Below are 26,654 nucleotides of genomic sequence, written 5' to 3' on the forward strand. Positions count from 1 at the left end.
CTCTGTCACAGTCACTTTAGCTCGAAGCATCCCAGCCATGTCCATCGTCAGCCAGAAGAGAGCACTGTAGGACTGTAGGCATATGTTGAAGCGCCACAAAAACCTTTACCCCTTATGTTTGATCCACACCATATATCAGTGACAAAAAACACAAATTCATATCTTTGCAGAAAGGAGGAACTCTGGGTTATGGGTCATGAAGCTTTATTTCCTTTGTTTGGTAAGACATTGCAAGTATTGGGCCAGAAATGGACTTTTTACAAGCTATGAGTGGTGCTAGTTGTGGAGCGATTCAGTCGCAGTAGCCCTCCAGGTGGTAAATGCTGCACGGCTTATGGCAGCACTGCTCCACGATGCCTCTCTTGACCTTGGGCTTGTTGTGGCCGGATAGAGTCTTCCACAGCCTCTCCTCTTGTCTGGCTCTTTTAGACAGAAAACCTTTGGAGTGGACAAAGTTTCCACAGCCCTGTATTAAATACTGCTGCTGTGCAAAACTCCAGTTCGTCAAACTTCCATTTAGTCTGCTGACACTTTAATGGAGACTTAATGGCTAGGTAATCTGATCTCCACAATCCTTTAGTCTTGTTAGCCTCTGCTTCAACAGCAGATATGATGGAACTCCAGAGGCATGTCATTTCCGAAATGTCAAAATGTAGTTTTGTAACCAATAGATTGAGATGAATGGTCTGCATAATGCATTCTGAGAGAACAAAAAAATTATTTAAGAATTCGGGGATCTGTTTAAAACATCAGAAAACAGCATGGCCACACCACTGAAATGAGGTTGGAAACAGTCTTTGCACACTGACGATGGTTAGGACAAAGTTTCCCACATGTTGTCTCTCATCATTTTTTCCACAAGCCAGAAACATAAATTGGCATTCTCATTAGACTGAATCTGGACTTTAAACAGACGTAAAGCCAGCTTAACATCTTTGGGCCAAGTCATGCTGTTTCTCTGAACTCCCACCATCAATGACCAAATTAGAACTTATTTTACAGAACTCAAACAGATACAGTCAAGGCTCCTCCCAAAGTTAACGTGGCCTTACCGAGCACATGTTCCAGATCCCGTTTGTGAAGTCGGTTTGGGTTGTGGAAAAAACCCCGTTCTCCACATACAAAGTAGAGCATGTCCACCAGGTGGGAGCCACATAGGTGCTGAGAGGGGGTTGAGCAAACCCCTGGAGTGTAGAGGATCAGCAGCAACAGCGTGGACTCCACCCATGGTATCTTGGCCATCGGAGGGAGAAGGGCTGGATGGAACACAAAAAGAGTTATGGAGCTTTTCTAACTTTTATTTTGCTTGTTTTATAAAAGCAGAACCGAATCCACCCATCAATACTGCATAGTGGTTTTTATATTCGATCAGAGATTTGTTGATAGCAGCTGAACATTAAAATATTTGTTTGTTTAGATTAATTTTGATATAAAAGTTGCTTGAAAGTTGAGACTTGAAAAGATAGAGACAAGAATATCAGTACATAGCAATATCCCAAATATAATTAAGAGCTTTGACATGATAAGAAAATGGCACAGGTAATAATTACGCTTCGTTGAAAATCAAAGGCTGGGATGAGAAGCACTAGTGAAATAATGGCTTAAAATATGATTAGAAGATTCTGAGATTTTACCCCAATTCTGAATCAAAACTCCTGCTTTAATTAATGAAAAAACAAAAACAAAATTATTTGCACATTAAAAAAACTCACAACAGTTACATCACATCTACTGATAAGTTTGCTATTTCTAGACAGTTCCCACTGAAGAAAGTTGAAGGTATTTAGATTTACATTTTTATTCTATAATCTATTGTTATATTATCAAACTGCTGTGTGTTACAAGCTAGAATGACAGCTAGTGCCATAGTCATTGTACATAATGTCACCTCACCCCAGAGGCCTGTCCCCACCATTCTGTCCACTTTTAGCAGCTATAGCGCTTAGAGGGAATGTCTAAGATTACTGAAATGTTTTTAGTCAAATCCCATTTGTGATGGATATTCTCCTGGGTTGAAAGATCAGCTCAATTTTCAAGGTGAAAAGCATATTTAGCAGTCATTTAGAAACTATATAGACCTTTTGTGGACATCTTATAGTGTACTGCAGATTATTGGATTGAAAATGAATCATTTTAACAGTGTCTGTAACAATGCACCTGTGCCAGGCATTACAGCATTGACAGAGCTCTCTATCTGGCCCGCTGCTCGTCTATCCCTCTTGGCTGGATGCCAGGCTCCTTGGCAGAGTCGATAGGTTGAATTAAAGCTCCTGAACATGCTGCTTTCATCGCTGGTTATTATACACAGACATTTTAAAAGCTGAAAACCTGAGGGAATGCAGAGAAACATACCTGTGTTTGAGGCCTCAGTACCACAGAGCAGTTGGAAGTTACAGATGTAAAGGGCCTGGGCATTTAAGGCTAAACAGGTTCAGAGAACATCTCCACTTAGCAACCTTTACCTTTTGTAACTCCAAACCTCCACCCAGCCTCAGCAGGCTCAGTGGACAATGGTAAAGTCTTGAAATTAGCACCCTGACCTGTCGTTAGTACCCTGACCTGTAAGCATGTTGATCTGTACTTGTGGACACTAAGTCTTTAACTGAGGTGTGGACCAACAGTGGAGTTCAGGTGAAGTTCAGAAGGGCAGTCACCCGGAGAGACACTGAACTCAACCCTGATGTCCTGAATGGCTCAGTTCACTGGCCGACAGAAAAACACCATATGTCAAGTTGCGGTCACTGATCGTGGATTAAAGGACTTCCAGAGTCATTGGTGACCACTAGTGGTGAGTTAACGGTGGAGACGTGTGCACAAACGGCTGATGAAAGTACAGTAGCTTCCTTGCTTTAAAAAATCAGTTTTTAGAAATCAGAAAGCAATTCAATGAAATAAATTGATAAAATGCAGTCTAAAATCATTATTGCAATATAGTGTGTCTGCAAACCACATAACAACATGTTTTGACTTCTGATAAGATATTTTTTCTGGATGCCTTAATTCACTTGGTTAAATGTCTATTAGAAAATGTTGTCTTTGTTGGAAGTCATAATTATGTAGTTTTTCTAGTGAACAGACTTTACCCCTTAATGATTATTAAAACGGGTAAGTAATGGTGATGTAATCATGAGCAATTAATGAGGGATTACTTAATTTTATGATGCATCAGTTTTCTTGAGGGTGCAAAAAAGACAAAGTAAAAACTGAAAGTAAATGGGGTGTTACTTTTTGATTAATTTTTAATGATTATTATGTAGCATATTAAAAGTAAATACAATATGAATGTCTAAGCAATACCAGACAGGACCTTCCCAAAGCATTTTAAATGTTACGGATGAAAATATTCATTTCAACGGACCCTATGTTGGACTTCCGATCCGAAAGTTGCACAGTTTGCTCTGTTTTTTCTTTTCCTTTGATTCTTCATCCAAAGATTTTTTCAACTTTTTTTCCTTGAAGGATGGCAGGGGAAGCCAAACATGAAGATTATGATGGTTATTATAACAACCTTAATGATGCTATGAATGGTAAGTTGTTGTCTGATGTAAGTTGGTGATGCAACACATTGGCTAGGATGCAACAATTTGATTTACAAATATCTACATGCATTTGTGTTGTGATGCATTGAGGATTGACAGTTCAGATTATATGTATGTTTACATGCATATAATGAATGCCTCTTTTTCCTGCACAACGTACTTTGATGCATCAAAAGGTACTTTTGGTATATAACAAAGTTATAAAGCAGATATTAGAAGCTGACATGATTAAATATACTTTTAATAAGACAAAGAATATTACATATGGGTCGATGACATCAGTGGCTTGTGGGTGAACTAAAATGAACAGAAACAGATGCTCATTTCCTTTTTAGACAGATTTTAGTCAAATGAGCGTAAAGGGAGGGCAGGTCCTTCAAAACCTGCCCAATGAAAGGAGGTCTTTGGAGGAATGATAAAAGAGATAGCTGGAAAGAAAGCTATCTACCACCTTGGCACTGCAATTTGAGAAAGTGTTAAATGTAAAACCTAGAAAGGTCCAACTATGTCATGCTTTGAAATTCTTTCCTCTAGAGACTGGAGCAAAGCGGCTGGAGCTGCAAACAACAGCCACATCCTTCTCTCTCCGGTTGCACAGCAGCTTCAAACACACACATCAAATAGCGGAGGACTAGCAGACGGCCTAGACAAGCAGAGACAGACAGAAGTTGGGTGGAAAGTCGGCTGGGTCCCTGAAGTGGGAGTTGCGTAACTCGTTTCTCTTCTACAGTGTTTGACGAGATGAAAAGAAGGGGGGAGTTCAGCCTACTGAGATGTTGTTAATCTGCCCTGATCGTGAGCTTTTTTACCCGGATAATTATCCCCAACTTTCTCGAGAATAGAAACCAAAGAGACTAAGAACATCAAAATAAATAAATAAATAAAAGCTTGTTGACTCACATAGTAAACAGAAACAGCTTGTATCACGATGCTTTTATGTGGGAATTTGAAATCTAAGAAGACAGAAGTACTGAAGCAGATTTCCACAAGTCAACCTTCGGAGCTGGATATTGATACAAAAGGCTCTGTGAAGATTTATCTGTGCTTAGACTGAGCAAATCTTTGAATGTTGAATGATTCACATTCAAAATCACTGACACCTCAAAAGAAAGCACCAAATGAGTCAAAAGTTGAGAAATATTACTCTTTTTTTTTTTTTTTTAAAGATATTTGGCAAGGGCAAAGAGTTTGAATTTGGCAGGTCAAGCAGTCTTGTCATATGCAAACACTGTCTCATGCATGTGTGCGTATATACACAAAAGACAGACTGGACACGTCCGCCTGTTCCAGACGCTGCCCCCAGTGTGTGTCATGGCCTGCTGGCTCAGATCCATGACAGAACTCTGTGGAGGTCCAGAAAGTGTTGCTGTTTGTGTGTGTGTGTGTGTGTGTGTGTGTGTGTGTGTGTGTGTGTGTGTGTGTGTGTGTGTGTGTGTGTGTGAGAGAGAGAGAAAGAGACAGAGAGTTTGTGAGTCAGGGAGGTCTGCCCTGGTATCTGCACCCTCCTGTCTTGCCACTGACAGTTGCTAATACGCTACTAACCTCTGTCACGACCCACTTTGCTATGCTACTTCTGTCCAGACTCTCACAGATTGCACACACACATTAATAATGAATAACAGGAATCTTTTTTTTGATTCCAAATGACATGAAAAACTATACTCAGCACACACACAGAGACACACATATGTATTTTAGCAGATTAGAATTAAGAGCTAGCAGGTTGAGTTGAGGAATGGAACTTGGTAAGAGTATGGTTTGACAGCTGAGAAAATGACTACATGTTATGAATTTGACATGTCCCCAGGAGTGAGGTGAAACAGGACAGAATGATGGCCAGTTTGATTTTCAGGCCAGAAAATAGATTTCCATTTAAACCCTCATGCGACCAGCCTTTTCAAGCCAAGCTCAGCGTGAAACAAGAAAATGCAATTTAGAATGGGCATTTTTTTTGCAGTTTGTGTGAGGTCTCCTTTAGTTTGATGGATTGATTCAAAAACACCTTTGCTTCCTCTCTGAAGGTATTTTTTCACACCACATCTGAAGCAAGAGGGATATTGTGTCTCTTAGCGCTGTGACCCTTCCACCCCAGTAATATAACCCATCAGAGAGGTAGCATCACCTTAAAATGTGCTTGGTCCCATACACGTCTCATTTGATCGGGACTCAGGTGACATATTCTTTGCCTCTTTGATGTTGACAGCATTTAAAACCAGTTTTATGCTTGCTTCCATCCATCTTTTTTAAAGATAAAAAAACTGCAGTCACGCTAGCGGCACAGTGAATCTCTTCCTGGGCAAAGCTGAATTTTAACTAAATTCTCATATTAGAACGTTAGCATGCTTAAAATGATCCTTCTAGACTGTGGATACTTAGTAACAATAATGACTACCTGGTGAATCATTACGTGCGAACATTTGCTTATTAGCACCAACTGTGAAGTACAAATGCATGCTATTTTTCAAAAATTACCATGGCAACAAACTTGTATAGCATTCATGGCACAGGGTAGCCATGAATGAAGGCATATCTTATTATATTTGGTAAAATGTTACTGTTACTTCTTATTTTAATTGTTATTTTAAAATCTATTACAAACTACAAATTAAATCTTGACCATTTTGACACATTATAACAAAACCATCCATGCATCCTTTTTCAATACCCGCGTTTTCAGCCGTCGCTGGTCACTGAAGCCTATCCCAGATGACTGGAGGCGTGAGGCAGGGTACACTCTGGCTGCGATGCCAGCGCACCACGGAGACACTTGTAGATAGATAACCACTGACACGCACACTCAGACCTACTGGCAGTTTGAAACCGGCAAATTTGCCAGGTGCATGTTTTGGAGGTGGGAGGAAGCTGGAGAACCCGGAGATAACCCACGCAGACACGGGGAGAACAAACTGCACAGAGTGGGACTCGAACCGGGAAACATTGTGCTGTGTAGCGACAGCGCTACCTACTTCGCCAACGTGCTGCCCACAACAAATCCAATAGCAGAAAATGTGTATGTGTGTGCTTGTGTGTGTGTGTGTGTCAATGTTCTTCTGTCTACATGTTTTCACAAATCAATACTTCTGGTATCACACCCCACTTCCAACTCCACAAGTATCTCCCCATGTTCTTCAAGATAGCGTGGAGAAAGTAAACCTACAGCTAGACATAAGAATGGGATTAGCAACAGGAGCTTATTGGATGGAGAAAAGACGCAATATGGCGGTCTTAACACTTTTTATGGCGAATGTGTGTGGCAGGAACTGTCAAGAAAAAGGTCAGGATCAATCAATCCAATGTTCTCTGCTAACCTCCCTCAAATTACATATTGACTCGGCGCAACAGCTTCCAAACCAGTGGATGTCATGCTGACAACTTTAATGCAACCGTGGAGCTTTGCTCGACATGTATCTGTATACCACCACTGCATGTATCAAAGAGCCTGAGTTGTTATATCAAGGCTGAGCTGTTCATGTCATTCCCTTCTATGCTATCTTTTCCTCGAAAACCTCCTCTCATGCATTGTGCAGGTGTACATATAAGCGAGAGGTGCAGGTGGTTTGGGAACAGAATGCCAAAGATGCCTATGTTTGTCTACCTGACACCCTGGAGTTATCGGGAGCTGTAACTGTCAGCTATCTGCAGCAGCTGTCAGTGAAATAAATATAAGTAGTGTGCAGCGGCTAGGAAGGACTGTATGCATCTCTGTTGGCTCCCACTGGGTTCACATATGGCCTGTTTAATAGGAGGTGCTATAGCTTTGGTATGTTGATGAGACGCTTTTATGATGTGTGTGGATCCGTGAGGAATCGTGTGTCTTTGTTTGCTTGCCGATGTGTGTGTTTTAGCCTTTTGCTCAAGAAGAGGGGGGTGCTGCGTCAGATGTGTTGTCCTTTCATTCCAGAGTTCTCCTTTGAGGTACGAGAAACCCATGGAAACTTAACATTTCATTGTGGCTTGCTGCAGATAAAGATTGAATTATCTGTTTTCTCCTTAAATCCTCTTCAATTTTTTTTTAACAAGGATGAAAGATTGCGTCTGTGGCGCCTGAGGAGCTATGCACCCCACTGTTTGGTAATATCTGAAATTAATTCCTCCACCCTTCGCTGTTGCGCCTAAACAATTCAAGGGCATTGTTAGATCCTCAAATTGAGAATTTACTGAAAGGTCTTTGTACCACAGCCAGTGATAGATTTTGTTAAGCATAATTCCATTTATCATTACTGTGTCGTACTACAAACTGGTTTGTATTTCCCAAGCAGCCTAACACATTGGAGACTCAATCACAAAGGTTGTTCGCAAAGGTTGTTATCCATTTATGGAAGTTAATGTTTTTCCAAGTGTTAGAATGAGAGAAAGAAGGTGGATATTTGAAGGAAGAGGACCTCCTATATGGTCAAAGAGCCAGCCAGCAAAAGGCAGACTGGGAACATAATAAGGGAAAAATAGAACAGTTCATTATTTTGATTCCACACAATAATATCTGAATCTGACACTCAGCTTTTCATTTACACGTGTCACTTAAGATGTTCCAAAATCTATTTTACTCACTAACATATTCCTGAATTTACACATTCAAATCCCACAGATTAAAATAGATTTTGTTGTTTTTAACAGCTGCACAACATGAAATTTATATTGTTGTGGACAGGCCCATAAAGACACAAGTTTCTTCAACAGATCAGTGCATATATTTCTGTACTTGCCAATGATGAATCCAAGATGTTAGGCATTACAGGAAGCATCTCCCTTATATCTGTATCAGATCAGCCTTACTAAATTGACTAAATGTCCACATTCAACATACCAGCTAGTGGCAGTTATAACTGACCCTGACACTTCCCTTATCACTGCTTTTCTTTTGAGTTAAGTAAAAGCTATTGATTAAACCATGATGGAGTTCAAACAACTGAATCCCAAATTGCTTCAGAGAGATGCTGGTCAGTGCCTGATCTGGACCACAAATCGTTTCTACACATATTGACTAGTTGGGGATTACTTCGTTAAATTTCCAATCAGTCAGAATTTTGAACCAGATCAAATTTGTTGAATAAATTATTCAGTCAACTCAGAACTGGAGCTGGTAGAGGGTCTCGGTCCACTTCCACATGAGCTGCATTGTCATCTTTTATAGCATGAAAGCAAACAGACCAACTAAAGGATTGTTAAGAAAGAGTTGAAGATTTTTTAGCGATATTTCAATTTAGAGAGAAATCCGTCTGCCAGTCTGGAACTATTCAGGAGGTATTTCTTGTAATTGTATTTACATAGTCCTGACTAGATGTCCGTGGAGACTCTTAGTCATCTCATCCACGTCATTAAAGAATTCTTTGTTGAATAAAGTCAAGTGGACTTGAAAAAGAATGAAGCCTTTTCGCCTCTCACGCAAAGTGCTTGTTAAAGACAATAATGTCATAATAGTCGATGACAGAACAGAAGATAATTTACTAAATTTGCCCATTTTTTAAATGTAATAGGCCAATAATGTAATAACAGTTCAATAATGAAAAAAAGTCCTGAACCGATAACGTAATATTTTTTGGCTAGCAACGTAATAATTTATGTTTTTGGTTGGTTATTATGTTATTGGCCTGGTCAAAAAAACCCAAAAAAAACAACCCTAACCCTAACCCTTAGCCTAAGCCATCGTCTTGAAGACAGGATCGCCCAGCCATTGGGCGTTCAAATCCTGCTCCCGCCAGAACATCCCGGAGCGTGAGCTGTCGGTAGGAGGTGTCGGCTCACCTCCCAGCCACTGCCGAGGCGCCCTTGAGCAAGGCGCCATCCCCCCTACAAGATGCTCATTGGGGCGCGACCCTCGTGCGCGACCTGTAATTCCACCTCCGTTGTTCCACCTCCACTGTATGTCCTCTCTACTTACTAATTGCATGCCCACAGGCCCCTAGTGTGTGCTGTGTTCAGGGGCCTGTAACCTGTAACACATGTGTGTAATTAACACATATATATGTACATATGTGAGTGTGAGCATAAAAACAATTTCCCCAAGAGGGATAAATAAAGTATATATTATTATTATTAATAATAATAACCCTAAGCCTAACCCTATGCCTAAACCTAACCCCAATCATTAGCCAAACACTATTACTTTATCGGTTAAGGACTTATTACGTTGTTGTTTTGGGGTGTTAGGGTTATTATGTTATCAGCTGTCTTAACATAGTGGCTTCATCCAGGCTTCTTCTGGACCTCTACATTATTCAACATTCAGAACTCAAGAAGCCTCTTAGATGAGAGATGAAATAACTTCAAGCTTTTTCTACAAGTCCAGCTGACTTTATTTGACAGAGATAGTCTTTACTCTGACTGCACACCAGCAAGTGTATTCACTTTAAGAAAAACTGTTACAATGCTCATTTCCTATGAAGTGAGCATGTCAATTGATTAAAGAGAGGTTGACAGCAAACTCACAGTAATTTGCTGAATCGTTATTGCACTAGATGTCTCCTTGTAGTTCTTTGGTCTTTAGTTTTTCTCCATTTAGTCATTATTCATAATATGTGGTCAATTTGCAGTCTAATAATACCCATAATGCTCATAATTAGTTATTTCTTCATGAGGCTGTTGTGACACCAGAGAATATAAATATACACATCAAGAAGCATTTAAGTGCAGCATAAACGTCTGGGTAACATTTATCTGCTACAAAATGGAACCTAATGCTACAGTATGTTTAGCTACAAAGAAATGAATCATAATTAGCTAAATACACTACAGTTTATTAATTTAATCTTGGGGGCCATGTTGGGGCAGCACAACAAGCTAACACTGACATATAACTACTTAAAATAATTGGAATAGTGGTAGTAAGCAGCGGATTGCTTGGGAAGACATGAGCAACATTCACTGGATGTTGTGTTTGCGTACAGCTAATGAAGAAAAGAAAAAAAAAACTATGTTTTGTCTCTAAATGTGTCCGTCTGCAGGTTGATTAGTGCACAGTTGTTTTTCTTCTACTGACAACATCCCTGAGAAGAGCAATGACAGTGAAAAGAAGAGGAGTATCAAAGGATGTTAAAAAGCTTTGTGTCTCTGAAAGGAGTCGCAGAAATCAGGGATAATTATTTCTACATTTGTCACTACCAGTAACAATATGCACATATCATATAACTCACACATGATAATTAGAGCCATTGTTAATCCAAGAATAATCATTGCAGCAGCTCTTTATTTAAAGTACGCTACATTTATCATGATGGTGTTTGCTAAACTTTGAGACTGGTGGATTTAGCTTGTTTGGATTTGGTGCCGGAGATTCCTGTGGGTGGTGACCTTTATGGCTGACTACACTAATGAAGTGTGTTCAAACCAGAGAAAATTACCTGCTGCAGGAAGTGAGTTCCATTGCTCCACACGTAGAGAATAATGTCATGAGCAACTGGAGAATAATGCTTCCTGGAGGCTTTGTAGCCGTTGCAGGAGTCGACACATTCTGTTGCATGAGAAAAGGATAGAAGTGAGCGATACAGAGCGTAAATATTAGATCAGAAACCGTCACACTAACAATTGGCTGAAGGACAAAAAAGGGATTGAAATATGACTCAAACCATGTGGAGAGTTAAAGATTATAGCTCCAAGCATTAAAATGGGCGAAAAAGAGATTTAATAAAGCAAACAGTGTGGATGATTTAGTGCGGCCAACCTGACTTGTCACAGAGGCAATCCTTCTAATAGATCCGTTCTGATTTATCGCAAAGACTCTCCACAATAGAGACTCTAATGGGCTTTATTCATACTTTTATTTTATGAAACACGATGAAAGGGGTCATGATGGCCATTAAGTGGATTAATGGTATGTGTTGGGTAAAGAAGATGCTATAAAGTCTTAAAAGTTAATGCTGTCATCTGTGAACTCCTGTCCTGATGGAGTGGGAGGGGCCACGCGCAGCTAATAGACATAATTCAGTCAGGTAATTTGGGATCACTGAGACAAGATGGATATCACTTGGCAATGTTATGGGGTGTGTCGTGGTGTAGCGGCACATTAACACCGGTTATTTATGCTCCATAATGAAGACTATAATGAAAATTGGACACAACTATAAATATGAGCAAGGTAATGTGGAGGGATAATCATTGATGCAATTAAGGTGTCGTACACATGCAGTGTGGGCCAGGCCTCCCCTGACTCTCTCCTCTTCCCCTCACCAAGGCCATATTTCTTCCTGAAACATCACATTCAATCAGCCGGGGTAATGTCAGTATAAATCTCTTGCTCCTGCACAACGAGGATGGCATTTTAAATATGCTAATGTCAAAGCAATAAAGTTGTTGCTTAATCTATCTTTGAGCGTATTGACAACTGCTGTTGCATTGCTAGTAGTATTTCCCCATCTTAATTGGTGTGTGGGCATGTCTCAGTGGACGAGCTTCTCGCTGTGGGTTTATGTGGGAGAAATGAGAGAACAGAATGAGCGGTTCTGACTACACATATCGCCACTCTGTCAGAACTGTCACTTGGTGAGTGAGAGAGGGAGAAATGAGGGAGGGAGGCAGGGAAGGAGGCAGAGAAAGCCGGTAAGGAGATCCTGGACGGACAGAGATGGAGACAGATGAGAGTGGGAGTCCATGAACTGGAGTGACCCTGCGGACCAGATGCTGATAAACTGCCATCACTGAGTGCTCTGTCAGCTCGGTCTGTATCTGTCACTGTCACTCTACTGCATTCCTACATTTTCTCCTCCTCTAATTATTTATCTTCCTTCACCTCCTCTGCATCATCTTTATCCCACCTGTATGCATCCTCTCCCCTTTAATGGCACATGTACAGAATGATTCGTCAGTATCATTGGCCGCTTCACACATATCTTCTCCTGTAAAACAAATCTTCACGTCTCTTTTCCTCTGCTCAACCTCAAAGAGAGGATATTTGGTTGTTCCATACAGGACGACCACAGCCAGAGATGTCAGTTGCTTTGTGCTCACATAAATAAATCATTGTGGGGTGTTAACACCTGCTCTTTCTTTCAGTTGTAACATTTATTTCAGGCAGGGACAGAACTTCATAAATGTTCATTAATAGACTACATGTACAATCTTCATATTTAGAGTCTTAGTGCACTGCTTGTCATATAAATATGCTAAAAGCAGCATTCGCATTAGGTAGAGTTAACATCCAGATAGGGTTGTCCATCAAGTCCTTTATCCTAAACCATGGATATGCACCAGGGGATATTTTTTTTCTTCATTAATGGTGGATCTACACACAAGTTTCCAAATCATTTAAAAGATATTACATTTAAGATATTACAGTGCCCCAAAAAATGCAGTACAACCCTCCACAAACTCAAAGCTTACACTCTGTTTTTGCTTTTGAACTCCACAAAAGTGGAACTAATTTGCAGAAACCTGCAAAAGCAGGATGACTTGTAAAACAGGAAGCCAATGCCTCCAAACAGGCTATTAAGCACAAGCACTAGAGCCATGCTTTCACCTTGATCTCATCATCAGTCTGTACAGTTTGCTCTGTTCCACCTTCGATTGCACAGTATTTAAGTAAACCAGAGTTATTACCTTCTCTCTCCTTGTGCCACACGTCCTCCCCTCTCTCACCAGCCCTCAGGCTCTTAAATTTTCAGACAGACTCTGTCATCCTCTCCACACCTCCACTTGCCACTACTCTGTTTTTACCAGTTCCTCCCTTTCTTAATAAATTCACCTTTAAGCCTCAAACCCCAATGGGAAGCTTTTGACTTGCAGTGTTTCCTGTACTGTTAGTGATTTTGCAGTTTATATGAAATATGTAGGCATATTCATAATAGTTACATTCATTTAAAAAAAAAATTAAAATTCCCAAGACGCTTCATTTGTTTGCGCAGGAGCAGCTTGTCTTAAGGCGTGAGGCGGGGAATGCATTATTATGTTTTCATGCACGCTGTATTTAAACCAGGATGATGTTGATTAAATGGACCTTACTTATTTAAATACATTTTAATATTAAAAATGAATGATGGTGACGATGATGATGATGATGATGATGATGATGATGATGATGAGTAGAGTACATAAAACACTATTCTATTATTTTACTGTCTGAAGGTCACAACATAAATATTGTTTTTGAATTTGAATTCATCCATAAAAATCTGGGTTGCTGTAATTGTAAATCAAGGATCCTCAACAAGGCCAAGTACTTATTACTTCACAATACGTTGAATTAAATATCAGATGAACAAAGGAACTTTCATATTTCTTTGGGGAAAAGAACAGAATGGTAAACAACATGGTGTTGATTGTCTTATCTTATAGATTTTATTTGATCTATTCTTGAACACTCCTCAGGCTTACAACACACATCTCTCTAAGTTTTTATTATTTACCCATAGCAACATTGTTCACTCAAATACATGGATGAATGAATGAATGAATGAATGAATGAATGAATGAATGAATGAATGAATGAATGAATAAATAAACAAATAAATAAAGTGCTCCAAGCAGATTACAATCGTATCAAGGCTTTATTTCTTACTTAATTGGATCTGTAATGCAATATGCATCAAAGCCTTTTGTAACACCCATGGCCAAGGAAAAGTCTTTCTGCTTATAACATTACTTTTTAAAGTTATTCTGTTGCTTGTCGATGCTTTCCGTGATTTAGTGTGGAATACTAGTTTACAAATCATTTTGGAAAAAATGACACAGGGAATTTGAAAGCTAAGGGAGGTGTAGCTGTGAGGAGCCAGCTGATGTTCCCTGGCTGTGATCGTTTCTGCTCACCTGGTGAGACAAAACAGACCTGTCAGTCACACAAATTCACATTCACACTGATTTTCCCATACACGTATGGTTGGATCTTATCAAACACACACTAACTTTGGATGATCTTAATTCAGCCAGGTGGCGTTCTGAGCAGCGCACCCCTATGTATACACGGATGTATGCCAGACACTGAAAGACTCACCACAAAGCTTATATCAATTACTTATACAGTTTATGCATTCATACGCCCAAATTAAATTAATGTTTGGATTTTCACATGGGTTAGCTGCAGAATTCATTAGATCTCAGTCTTTATATGGTGCTGCTAAGTTTTATTCTGAAATATAAAATAACAGTCTGATATAACCTGCTGTACATTGATTTCAAAGAGTAAGATATCTGGTTCATGTTTAAATGTAAGGATTTAGCTCATATGTGATTGTTTACAATTTTTTTATAATAAAACTATTATGACTTGTTGAAACAAAACATGTTATTTGTTACATCCCGCGAAGGGGTGATGTATTGTATTTGTCAAGTAAAAAATGTGATGACCAACCAAAATAATTAAATCTATACCAGATCAAATATTTCTTGTTTTTACATTGGCATAGCAAAACCCTTTTGATTAATGGAAGTCAAACCATGCTGACATATTAGAGTTCCACTGCAAACCTGAAATCCCTTCGGTTGATCTGTCAAATAGCAACTGTCCTAGCTGTCACAGCCAGGCTGTAGCCACTTGCAGGCTCAGGGGAATTTGTTTTGTGACTGTCTGAGGAAGCTAAACTGATTGGAACTGTGAATTTGTGTCTCTCTCACAAATACAGCCACACAGATACTGAATTTTGTTTGGTGGAAAAGATAAAATGTTCCCCTTTTGCCTGTTCCCAATATTCTACTTTAGATTGTGTGACTGTGTGTTCTTTCTGTCTGTTAATGAAGCTTATGTGTCTATGTGTATGTACACAACATGACACCCGGATATCCGGACCAAACCTTTCCATTTTGGATCTGTCATATTCTGTTAAATTCATCTCACAATGTTTCCTTAATTTCCATCATTCCCAAGATGCCTCCAATGCCAATCTAAACAGTAATAACCAGCATCTCTGAAAATGACATTCGATTCATTACAGTCGACTGCATGGAGAACATATAGAATGAAATCACCTCAGGCCACATACACAAAAAGTATAGTTGATAGAACCAAAGCTAAAGCTTAATGTCTGACAAGCCTCCTGTCTTATTAATTTATTTTTCATCCTGCCTGCAAGGCCTACGACAAACGGTAGGTGTTGGGCACTTAGAGTTTCAGTGGATGATAGTGTCAGGTGCTGGGTTAACTGCACAATCCAACTCTTTACCCACTTCTGCTTTACAGTGTCCCAAGAGGCTAGCTTCTATCCCAGCTTAAACTGGGTGAGAGGCAAGGTCAGTTTTATATATATTGCTCCAAATCACATATCAAACATTTGCCTTTGAGGGATTTTAAATCTGTACAACATATGAGACCCTCTATCTTTAGACATGGCCCATTCTTTGAAGTAGGTCATGAGAATTAAGTACTATATACTTGGTGTGCAGAAGGTCTAGGGAATAGACAGTAGGTAACTATGAAAGATGTCTGATAAAGCTGCCTCACTCTTTGGGAATTCTACAAATAAAAGATGGTGTTCTGGTACTTGACCACCTTCTACTGATGAGCAGATACACACTATTCTAATGCAGGGGTCATAAAGTTGGTGTGACTAAGTATACTATATTACAAATACTTACAATTCCAGAATGGTGGGCAAGCACAAAATATATATTTTAGCCTACATTCATTTTCCTGCAGTCAGAAGACATAGGCTCAGTTCTACAATCTTGTGCTGAGTTGCACTCAACAGCACAACAAGAAAAAGAAGATAGTCTGCATGAATGATTCCCTCATCAACTTTTATCAGTGCACTCAGCCACCACAACTAAAATCCCACTATATGGTATGAAAGGGAGACCAAAAAGACATTCTTGTTACTTGGTTGCAGGTAATTATCTTTCAGGTGTCAACAAATCCCTCCAATGAAAAGGCTTGAAAAACACTACTTGGTCCATGTAAAGACATGCATACTGACAAACACACACACACACACACACACACACACACACACACACACACACACACACACACACACACACACACACACACACACACACACACACACACACACACACACACACACACACACACACACACACACACACACACAGAGCACTGAACATAGCACAACATGTAACAACAGTAACAAATCATAAACAATGATTTATCTTCTCCCTTACACGGTGGTTGACCAAATCCTCTCCATCCATCCATCCATCGATCCATCGATCCATCCTTCCATCCTTCCATCCATCCATCCATCCATCCATCCATCCATCCATCCATCCATCCATCCATCCATCCATCCATTTTCCTGTAGATAACTAGATTAACCATTCAGTTACAATTTCGATCATCTCGTCTACAGCTGCTTATCTACTGTACAGGTCACGGGTCTGCTAGAACCTATCACAGCTGGCTATGGGGAAAAAATGGGGTAGACCCCGGAGGCCAGGCCAGCTTGTTGAGGGGCCAGACTAAAGACATTTAAGGAGAGGTATTTGTGTTTGACACATAGAAGAATGTATCAACTTCATGATCAAATGGTGCAACTAGTGGTAGTTGCCCACAGGAATTGTGTAATTATATTTATTAAGAGTTTTGTTTGTGTTTTTACTGGATGGGAGTCTGATATTTACTCTTATTTTAGATTTGCTCTCAACTATTGGCTGTTTAGAAGTGCACAATGGCCATTTAGTCTGCCATTAAGTGGTGTGTAGGCAGCAAACAGTGGGCCAGTTGTTGAAAACAGATGTTGTCCATGGGTGGAAACAAGCTTGATCAGAGTAATGGCAGCAAATAAAAGCAAACTAGGGGTCATAAAGTCAAAACAATGAGCTGAAAGAGGGTAAAATGCGTTTTAAAAGGAGGCCATAATTCCTTTAGTACCAGCATTATGAATAGATTTGATTCATTTTTGAATGTAAATAAATATATTGCTATTTGGAATCATTAAAAACGACAGAAGAGTAGGATGATATTGTGAGTTTGTTTCTAAGACATAAACTAATAAAGCATAACCATGTGCTAATAAACATCCTTGATTAATTATCACTGCAACAGATGCTGCACATTTACTAATGATAGTGAGAGATGAACCTTTGCCAGGTCTGAAGATAATCCAAAAATATTTTTGCAATCTATTTTTGTGGTCTTATGATGACACACTGCTGCAAACATCAACAAACACTTTGAGGATTTGGAGGTAATAATATCATTATTATTGATAAAGACGCATGACATTTGCTGAAGTCGCCTCTAGCCTCATGAGCCATGCAAAGTACACATAGAGTTTCTGCTGATCTTTAATCAATTTATTCTGCAATAAGCTTCAAAAATAGGTGGTGGATGGTGCTGCATTAAAATTCTGTTTCATTTCACTTCACAAGAGGCTTTAATGTCTGATGTGTTTACCTTTGAAAGAGGACCTCTTTGAATCTATTTATTGGAAATTCCTGCTTGCTATCCCCAGAAATATCTGGGGGAATAGGAAGTGGAGTGATTCCACTGTTCTTTTTTTTGAACTACAGGCATTTTTGACATTTTTATCAACCTTTTAATCATTGTACAATTAGCTTGGTGGTTTTTAAATTTACCTAATTTAAAGAAAATTAATGCTTACAAATATATGATTTTGTCAGATGGCATGTCTCTTTAGGGTTTTCCAGCTGGAAACTATATTAATTACAATCACATTCTTATAGATATATTTGATTGGTGTGTTTTTGCTCTATTTGGTGCTAACTGTTCACAACACTACCCCCTGAACCACCACCCTCCCTTCCCAAAATCCCTCATACTATATTTGAATTGATACTTTTGGAGCTTCACACCAGTTAATAGAGGTCTAATAAGGAGTGGCTGCTTGTAAATTACTATGAACATAATTGGCTATAACAAACTATGCATATCTATTTCTGTGAATTACTTTTTTGAAAAGCAAAAGGAATAAATATTTGTACATATTATTCAAGAAATATTACCTCATTTGGTGTAATAACAATTCCCATGCTTTATGACTGTAATCAAACATGCAAACTCAACTTGTAGCAAAGGGAAGAATTGCTCCACAAATAATGAATCTAACTCTAGTTTGTTTCAGTTTGTTCTTACATTTAGAAAAAGCATACATTATAGACAAAAATGGATGATTTTGCTATTTTTTTCCTCATACAGCATAGCATGACACAATTAATATTAAAAAATATCATAAAATAAGATAATAAGTGTTGATGCAATCATGCAATGGTATGTGCTAACACGTACAGTAGGAACTTGCTTTGTAGTGCATCTAGAAGCAGACTAATGAGGACTCAGCAGATGCTCAGAATCTTTTTTGTGTATTTTTAATAGGAAAGAGCCTCGTTGTTAATTCCATGAGCAGATTGCAGTAAAGGTTGCTGGAGACTGACTTCAGCACTATCAACAACTGGATGTAATCCATGTATGTTGCATAGATCATACGCAAACCTTGAATGATATGCGAGCCAAATGTTCCATCTTTATTAAATATGTGAATTATAATTAACATTGCTGGCAAGTCCAGTATTAGTAACTCTGGCCATATGCTCATCTCCCTCAGCTTTACAACAGCTGAGTTGGTTACTGTGTCTTTTAACCAGAAAACACATTATGACAGCATTTGGCAAGCCCTGCTTTCTCATCTTAATGCTGTTGTTGGTGCCAAAACCTCTTACTTTTTGATGAATGGGAACAGACTGACAGTAGGTGGCAGTGTTGTTCTTCTGGATTTCTTGCATCAGCCTATGCCCAAAATTGATTAATTAGTTTATAGAATATTATATAGACTTAAGTGTATTGGTTCTTGTCTGCTTTGATTCTCCATCTGATCACAGATAAAGGGGTTACCAATGGGTAATTCAGTATGCAGTGGAATCAATATCTACTGTGCATAAAACAAAACACGCTAGTAGTAGCTCCTAATTTTAAACACACAGCTTCAGACTGTTGCATTTTAACACATTTAGGAATTTAATGGAAAAAACAACATCACTTGATCTATCTTTATCTTAATATAAAAAATGTCTCTTTTGCAACCAAGGCCATTCTACAGACATACTGTATAAAGGCTTCCTCACTGTGTATTGAGCCAGTGAATACTTTCATATGAAAAAACTTATTGTGCCTTCAGATTATTCACACATGAGGTGATGGAAAGCCTTTCAAGCTCTGCTAAATTGCCATTTGGTGTTAAGCATATTGTTAATTTCAATGAAAATTAATTTTCTTTCATTTCAATTTTGTAAGGTCAACTAACTTTGAATAGAATAATGAGAGTCCACCATTATCATTAAATGTGTCCTGATTGGGATTGGCCTTGAGTGAACAGTTTATAGGCTTGAAATAGAACAGGAAATTGTGGGTGCAAACCTTCAGGGAAAATGATAAGGAGAATTCCAGCGTTTTAATGATTCAATTGTATTTCCAGTAAAAGAAATTAATTACACACCTATACGTCGCTTGGAAATGGAAAAAGGAAGCTAAAGACTTAGCAATCAGTTAAGATACAAAGGCTCTTAATTTGTCATATTACCAGAATACTGAATGAAACATTAATTTGGAAGAACAATAAGAGTATGTGTTTGAAGGATACAGTTGAAGGTGAAGGCATATGCTCTTGATCAAAGCTCTTAAGATGATTTAAACAAAATACAAATTGAACACTTGAATATGTTTCTCCAAGAATAATGCATCAAAAAAACTATATTCTCAAACGCAGCTCTGCATGTGTCAGGAAGAATTTACTGCACACGTGTTCTGGAGGCATTCATAGATGGTTGATCAGATGTAAAAACAAAAGCGATGTTTAAATATATTTTAAAGGGTTTATGGTTTCTTTATCTTTGCATTGCATACTCTCTACCCTGATGTATCTTTGTTGTATAAATGTGAATCCTTCCCACGCTGTCATACCTACATAATATGAAGATGTCTGGATTCTGTTGGTATCATGGTCTGCTCAAATATTGCTGCAGCACTGTTTGTACTAGCAGGACGAGGCAACCTTATAAACCTAGCCTCTGACTTCCAGACGGCCTCTTTGAGCAAGTCACACCATGAAGTTCATCACTAATTTAACACTGTCCAAGTACCAAAAAATATCCCAAGAAAGAAAAGAAAGCCTCTGTTCAACATATTTAATACGCACCCTGTGTGGATCTTATCACACCCATTCTCTTTGAAAACTAAGAAAATGATAATTAATTTTTCATAGTGTGAATTAGAATCCTAATTTAAAAATGTGAGATCAAAAGAAACAATTTTAATAGCTGGCTAGTGGAAGTAATCCTTGGTGGCCAAGGACAAGAGGCTGTGTTGTTCAAGATATCCCCAGTGGCAGCTTCATAGCAGAATGTAAAGAGGGATTTACTGTTTGGCTGAATCACATTAATAAACCATGTCCTTATTTAAACCATAACAACATAGGAATGAGTCATGGTTACTTTTTCATTTTAATTTATTATTAGAACCAACTTCGTTTTTTTCCATAATAATTGAACACCCCCTTTACAAAAATACACAATGTAGCATTTCTAGACCGGTCCTTGCACACACAGCACAATCCCATAAGCTGTATATTACATGCTTAGTAAGTAGCTAAATAATCATGGCACCGATTCAGGATGATGAAACAGAAGCAACTGCATTTGTTGGAGATCACTTCTACAGGGTGTAGAAAGGTCAAAGAGGTTGTGAACCACCGAGGAATCCTAATCAAGTCTTGTTTTAAGTCTAATTAATTACAGCCCAGAAGGCAAGAGATCATACAGAGACCTACACGCTAGCACACACACACACGCACACTCACACAAACACACACACACACACACACACACACACACACACACACACACACACACACACACACACACACACGAAAGGACGTCTGTATCCTTGGGTTTTCTTACTTTGCTGTACACATATCAATCTTTGATGAATCCTCTCCAATGCGTTCCCTCGCATTCTATAACTTTTCACCCAGCCTAACACCCCAGTTAGAAATGTCCTCTTTCTAAAGTATCTTTAGGCGATCACCAGAGCGCACGCGTGCACACTCACTGCATCCAGCTGTTTTACAGGGAACAGAAACACAGCAGAAGTGTACACTGGAGAAAATCATAACTGCTTTATAGAACGTGAGCAATTCAGAAATCAATGTCAGCGTTTTTTAGTTTGATTTTAATTGGGCAAAATAGTCCAGAGAGAAAAATAAAATTTTATAAATTGTGAAGAACTGACAATAATTCTTTACTTCGCTTTTTCTTGTATTGGGTTAACTATGAAGAAAAATCAACTCCATCAAACGATGCAAACAATATAAAAAGAGTGAGCAACTCTAGCAGAAGCTTATTAAACGATAGCTTTATATTTTGGGAATTTCTTTTGTCTGCTCTCTTGCTGAGAGTTAGATGGAGCGATCAATACCGCATTCAGGCTAGACAGAGCAGCCAGTTATCTTAACTCAGCACTGGAGATGGGAAACATCAGGCTTGGCTCCATCCCAAGAAGTAGCTCACCAACACGTCTCTCAATTTTAAATTTGTGAATCATAAATTATGCCATTGCTATCTCTTTGTTGAGAGAATAATGATTTCATAATGTCTTCTCTAGCTGGCTTTATTTACACTGATGAAAAAAAAGAAGAAGTGTTGATTAGTAAATGTTGGCGGTACTAGTAGGTGGACTTTTCAGACAGAACTAGTCTAGCTGATTCCACGTGTAGTGTTTATGTGGTGGAATTTGTGCTGAATGCACATTCTTACTGGTATCAATCTTCTCAGCAAAATCAAATAATCATGCTTCAGTAAATATTGCTTCACTGCTCGGGGATTATTTGTCCATTGTTTACATTGTGTGTGTGTGTGTATGTGTCTATATATATATATATATATATATATATATATATATATATATATATATATATATATATATATATATATATATATACTGTATATATACTGTATATATACTGTATATATACTGTATATATATATATATCGCTGCAGACACGCGTGTTTATAAATAGTACATTTTCTAAATTTACTTTCAAATTTTCATCTCTTTATATTGTTTTCAAATCTCATAATTGTTGGATGAATAAATTCTATGCTATCTCATCTTCTAATATCATTCTCTCATTACTGGCTCATCTCCTTTCATCTCATTTCATCTTATCTTATAACACATCCTGTCTTATTTTGCACACCTAAGAAACACCCCTTATGTGATGCAACACCTTTTACAACTATGAATTAAATACTTCACAGCAGTATAAAATGATTAAACATACTGTACATTTTAACTGGATTTTCTTGTGTCTATTGTAATAGTGGGTCCAGGATTTTTGTGGCAGCAGCACCACGAAAGCCAGCATGTGGGAGCACTGATTAGCATAGGACAGACCAGCCACAGGCTTAGAGGGCAGCTCTGTCTCCAAACAGAGAACAGCAAGGGCAAACCAAAGCAGAAGATCATAAGGATGTATGTCTGTGAGTTTATGTGCATGTGAACTAGTTTGCATGCATGCATTATGATATTTAATGTAGAGCAATGTTGAGTAACTTTGTGGACGCAAATGCACATCCAGATCTTAATTTATTGTAAAATCAGGATCTGTGTCAGGCCTGAGCTTCAAATAAAACAAAAAAAAAAATTCAAGTGATTAATCATCGACTAACAAAAAAGGATGGCCATCATGAATATGTTAACCTTGAGGGTTTTTTATTTTATTTTGCTAATGTGCTGAGTAGGTGAAAAATACTGACTTAACTTCAATAATGCCAACTTCTCAGACTCATACTGATGCAGAGTACATATTTTCCTAATCGATTTGGGAGCAAATCCTCCTGTGAAGGCAAACAGGACTTTAGTATTCATGGGGGGGTGTGGGCCTCTTACTATGTTAATAACTCTGTCTTCAGATGGGCTCAGGCTGTAATGAGGATGTGCAAATTCAAATCACATTCTGCTACATATGTCAATGCTGTCAATATACAGCTCTAGTGTTACAGTTTTGTATCTATTTCTACCACAGACCGACTGCTTGACCCTTCCCACCCTGACAAGAAAGCAGTAAGGAAGTTATCTGTGCTCCTATCAGATTGTGACAAGATGATGACTGCCCTATGGCCTTGGCTTCATGGTTTACTGGAAAGCTGTTGGCAAGCAAATAGCATTAAAGAAAAAAAAATAGAGAAGAAAATGATGAGGTCTAAACACTGCTGCTATTTAATTCTAGTCAATATTTTGCAATGCAAGCAGAGGTCTGTTAAAATTACACTTTTCAAAAATCGATGCACAGTCTTTATTCTTTATGTCTGTGAGAGTTTTCTGTGTAGGGTCTTGAACTGTGTTTTTGTACCGATACTGGGGGGCTCTCTGCTTTAACTGTGTTTAATAAATGCTTAATAGGATGGTTACATGAGTCAATCTAATTTAGTGTTTCTCCTGCTCTCTGTGTTTTCATCCATAAGTGTTTATGTAAATCAGTGCAGGCTAGCAGGTCTCCCTTCAGTCTGATCCCCGTGGATTTAATCACATGAAATAAAGGAGTTTAAGAGGGGATTGTTTGCCGAAATTGGATTTTTGAAGTTCGTGTTGTTAGGTGAGCACCTGCATTTCCTTATATCTGGTGTTATACTAAGCTACAGTGTTTATTAGTGGAAATTTCCCAAGGTCTCTCTTTAAGCTTCCTAACCCCTCTTCTCGAAGTTCACTCTCAAATAGTTACTTTGAAGAATGAACTTGAGATCATTACAGCCAAAGTCCTTGATTAATTAAGCAGTTCAAAGAGAAAACACAGAGCAATAGTTTGCTTCTTTCTGGTCAACACTTGTTTGCTACTGTTTATTAAAAAGGTTCCTTTGGGTGAGGAGACCTTTTAAATGGGGTTAGGGCTTGTTGAAAGAAGCATTTTGTGGTGAATAATTGTATCGAGGCTTTGAGCAAATGTGTGTTTAACCGTTGGCGTGAAATAGAGCCTTGGGTGTGTTTACCTGCCAAGGTTCTCTCCTCCTCCTACCCTCCTCTCCTCCCTTTACCCATCCTCTGCTCTTCTCCTACTCTCTAATCAGTCTGATAAAGGATATCCACGGCAGTCCCCCAGCCATAGCTCTGCAGCAGCGGATTAAGCAGTCTGCTCGTACCCAGCTTGAAATGGCAGAGACAGACAGCATTACAGGTGGACATGGATACAAGCACCGGGCTGAGGATGTAAAGTACACACAGACATTCAGATGGGTGAATTCATTTCTTCTCATATACGATAAAATATGCACAACAGGAAAGCGTGCCGGACACGAGTGGTAACAAACTCCCAGACTCAGCTAACAAGCAGAAGTGAGTGGCTCTGACAAATTGGTATGTGCTGATGAATTGGTGTGTGTGGGTATGTGTGTGTGTGTGTGTGTGTGTGTGTGTGTGTGTGTGTGTGTGTGTGTGTGTATGTGTGTGTGTGTGCATGTGTGTGTGTGTGTGCACTTCAGTTAACAACAGTTGGAGTAATGAGCAGGTTGCCCCTAATGCAACCTCTGCAAGCTGAGTTACAGAGATGGATGCTGTCTCAGACAGCTACGAGAGGTGTGTGCGGTATGAATGTGTGTGCATGTGGGCATGTGTGTGTGTGTGTGCACACGATCAAATCTGTAAGTTTGCAAGACAGCCAGTAGCATGAAAAACTTTTCAAAATATTTGAATACATGACCAGAATCCTCGTGAGGTCATGATGAATGTCCTCTGACTTTTACTTAATCGCTGCAGCACCAGACTATTTGTGTGCCTATAAACACAGAGGAGAGGAGGCAGAAGAGCCGCTCGATGGCTTTTACTATCCAGGAGATGCTGTATAGAGACCTTTTGCTCATCTGCAAACGGCGCGTGAGATGCCAAGTCGGAAACATTAGTAGATGGTGTTGCTAATTTCAGACACACTTTTATTTACTCTGAGCGTGAAATTGCACCACTCAAGTTGTTTGCAGCACTAGAACACCGTTGATTTTGTAAACTCCTGGTAGCACTTGTAAGTCCTAAAATACACATGCCAACACTGTTGCCTTTGTGTCGAGCCTGTCTTGTTTTTACTTGCAATGGCTTTTACACGTTTTATGGAACAGGGCAGAGGAGAAAGCAGCACACTGCAAATTGTTTTGTATGCGCCAAGATGTTTCATCTCACATCCGGAAAAGTCAGATGGATCACATTTTGAAAAAAGTTGACTATAATTCACTTTTTAAAAAAAATCTGTCACAGTATTTCTCACGTGGACAATTTTCAACAACTTTCACAAGTTATTTTCTCCCAAACTTCAGTGTTTATTTCTTGTGTTTCAGTTACTGTTCATGCAGAATTTCTGCAGATGCATGTTCATTAAATTCCCTCTTTTGCAGGCCATGTGATTCTCCATCAAAAAAAAAAAAAAGAATACAGGTAAATTCTTTGTGTTATGTGTGATATGCTGTCTTTATTCTAATCAAAATGTAGTTTTTTTAGTTGAACAAATGCCACTACAAAGTCACCTTTCAGTTGAAGGTCTGCTTTTAAACTCACAGTTGATAGAGTTATTAAAACACAAGTCAGCAGTGCTTTTAATGCATATAGCTGTTTGTGTGGTGTGAAGCCGCTATTGCATCATGACACGAAAGGCTAAACACACTGACAGTGTTGGCACGTTAATGGTCGCATCACTCCTCCACTGCTGGGTTATTCCTGCTATAAAAAGATGCCATAGCTGTTAAAAGTCAGAGGTTGTCATATTTAGAAAGCTACCTTGAAACAAAGAACAAGATGATTATTTGGGATGAGGGAAACAAGCTGAGAGGGAAAGTTTCTGCTGTTGATTTTGGCAAAATTGGAAATGTATGATTACAGAGTCATGTGGAGAGGGCCTGAAGCTTTACACATCACACTGGGATCATGAGGCAATCCTTTTTCTCTGACTTCAACTACGTTTATACGCGCATATGATTTCCCTTTAATTAAGGTCCTGAACCTCATCAAGACACACGACATGGTGCCATTATCAGCACCTAGAGAGCCACATAGCACCCCAGTGGCTGATGGGATTAAGGAGCAAAGAGAATCACGGGATTTACAGGACACGATAGACGCGCCGGAGCATGCGAGGCAACCATTTTGTTTACCTTTGTCTTTTTCTTTTATTCCATTTCGTAGCTGTTGTGTTGCGACTCCCTGTTGGGGGTAGGCAGAGAGTGATATCTTGTTTGGCTCCTGACAGCACC

General features: G+C 39.0%; 1 protein-coding gene across 3 annotated transcripts; it reads right to left on the minus strand.

Moving 5' to 3' along the window:
• Positions 1 to 221: 221 nt before the first annotated feature.
• On the minus strand, positions 222 to 26,654 carry insb (preproinsulin b). 3 transcript variants are annotated; one of them, XM_068326070.1, is made up of 3 exons: positions 26,556 to 26,654; positions 1,053 to 1,256; positions 222 to 438 (listed from the first exon to the last, which is right to left on the minus strand). In XM_068326070.1, the coding sequence occupies exons 2-3, from the start codon at positions 1,240 to 1,242 to the stop codon at positions 293 to 295; spliced, it is 336 nt and encodes a 111-aa protein (XP_068182171.1). In that variant the 5' UTR covers positions 1,243 to 1,256; positions 26,556 to 26,654; the 3' UTR covers positions 222 to 292. The 3 variants fall into 3 exon arrangements, with proteins under 3 accessions (XP_068182171.1, XP_068182169.1, XP_068182168.1); XM_068326068.1 differs by lacking the exon at positions 26,556 to 26,654 and adding an exon at positions 10,877 to 10,983; XM_068326067.1 differs by lacking the exon at positions 26,556 to 26,654 and adding an exon at positions 2,353 to 2,479.

This window comes from Antennarius striatus, chromosome 10 (genome assembly GCF_040054535.1).
Source record: "Antennarius striatus isolate MH-2024 chromosome 10, ASM4005453v1, whole genome shotgun sequence".
Lineage (NCBI taxonomy): Eukaryota > Metazoa > Chordata > Actinopteri > Lophiiformes > Antennariidae > Antennarius > Antennarius striatus.

What these genes read in the sequence shown, in the direction of transcription:
- insb (XM_068326070.1), bottom strand. Translation starts at nt 1,242, where the DNA reads ATGGCCAAGATACCATGGGTGGAGTCCACGCTGTTGCTGCTGATCCTC. An exon ending in GGATCTGGAACATGTGCTCG is followed by an intron (nt 439 to 1,052) that starts GTAAGGCCACGT and finishes TCCACTCCAAAG; the next exon opens with GTTTTCTGTCTAAAAGAGCC.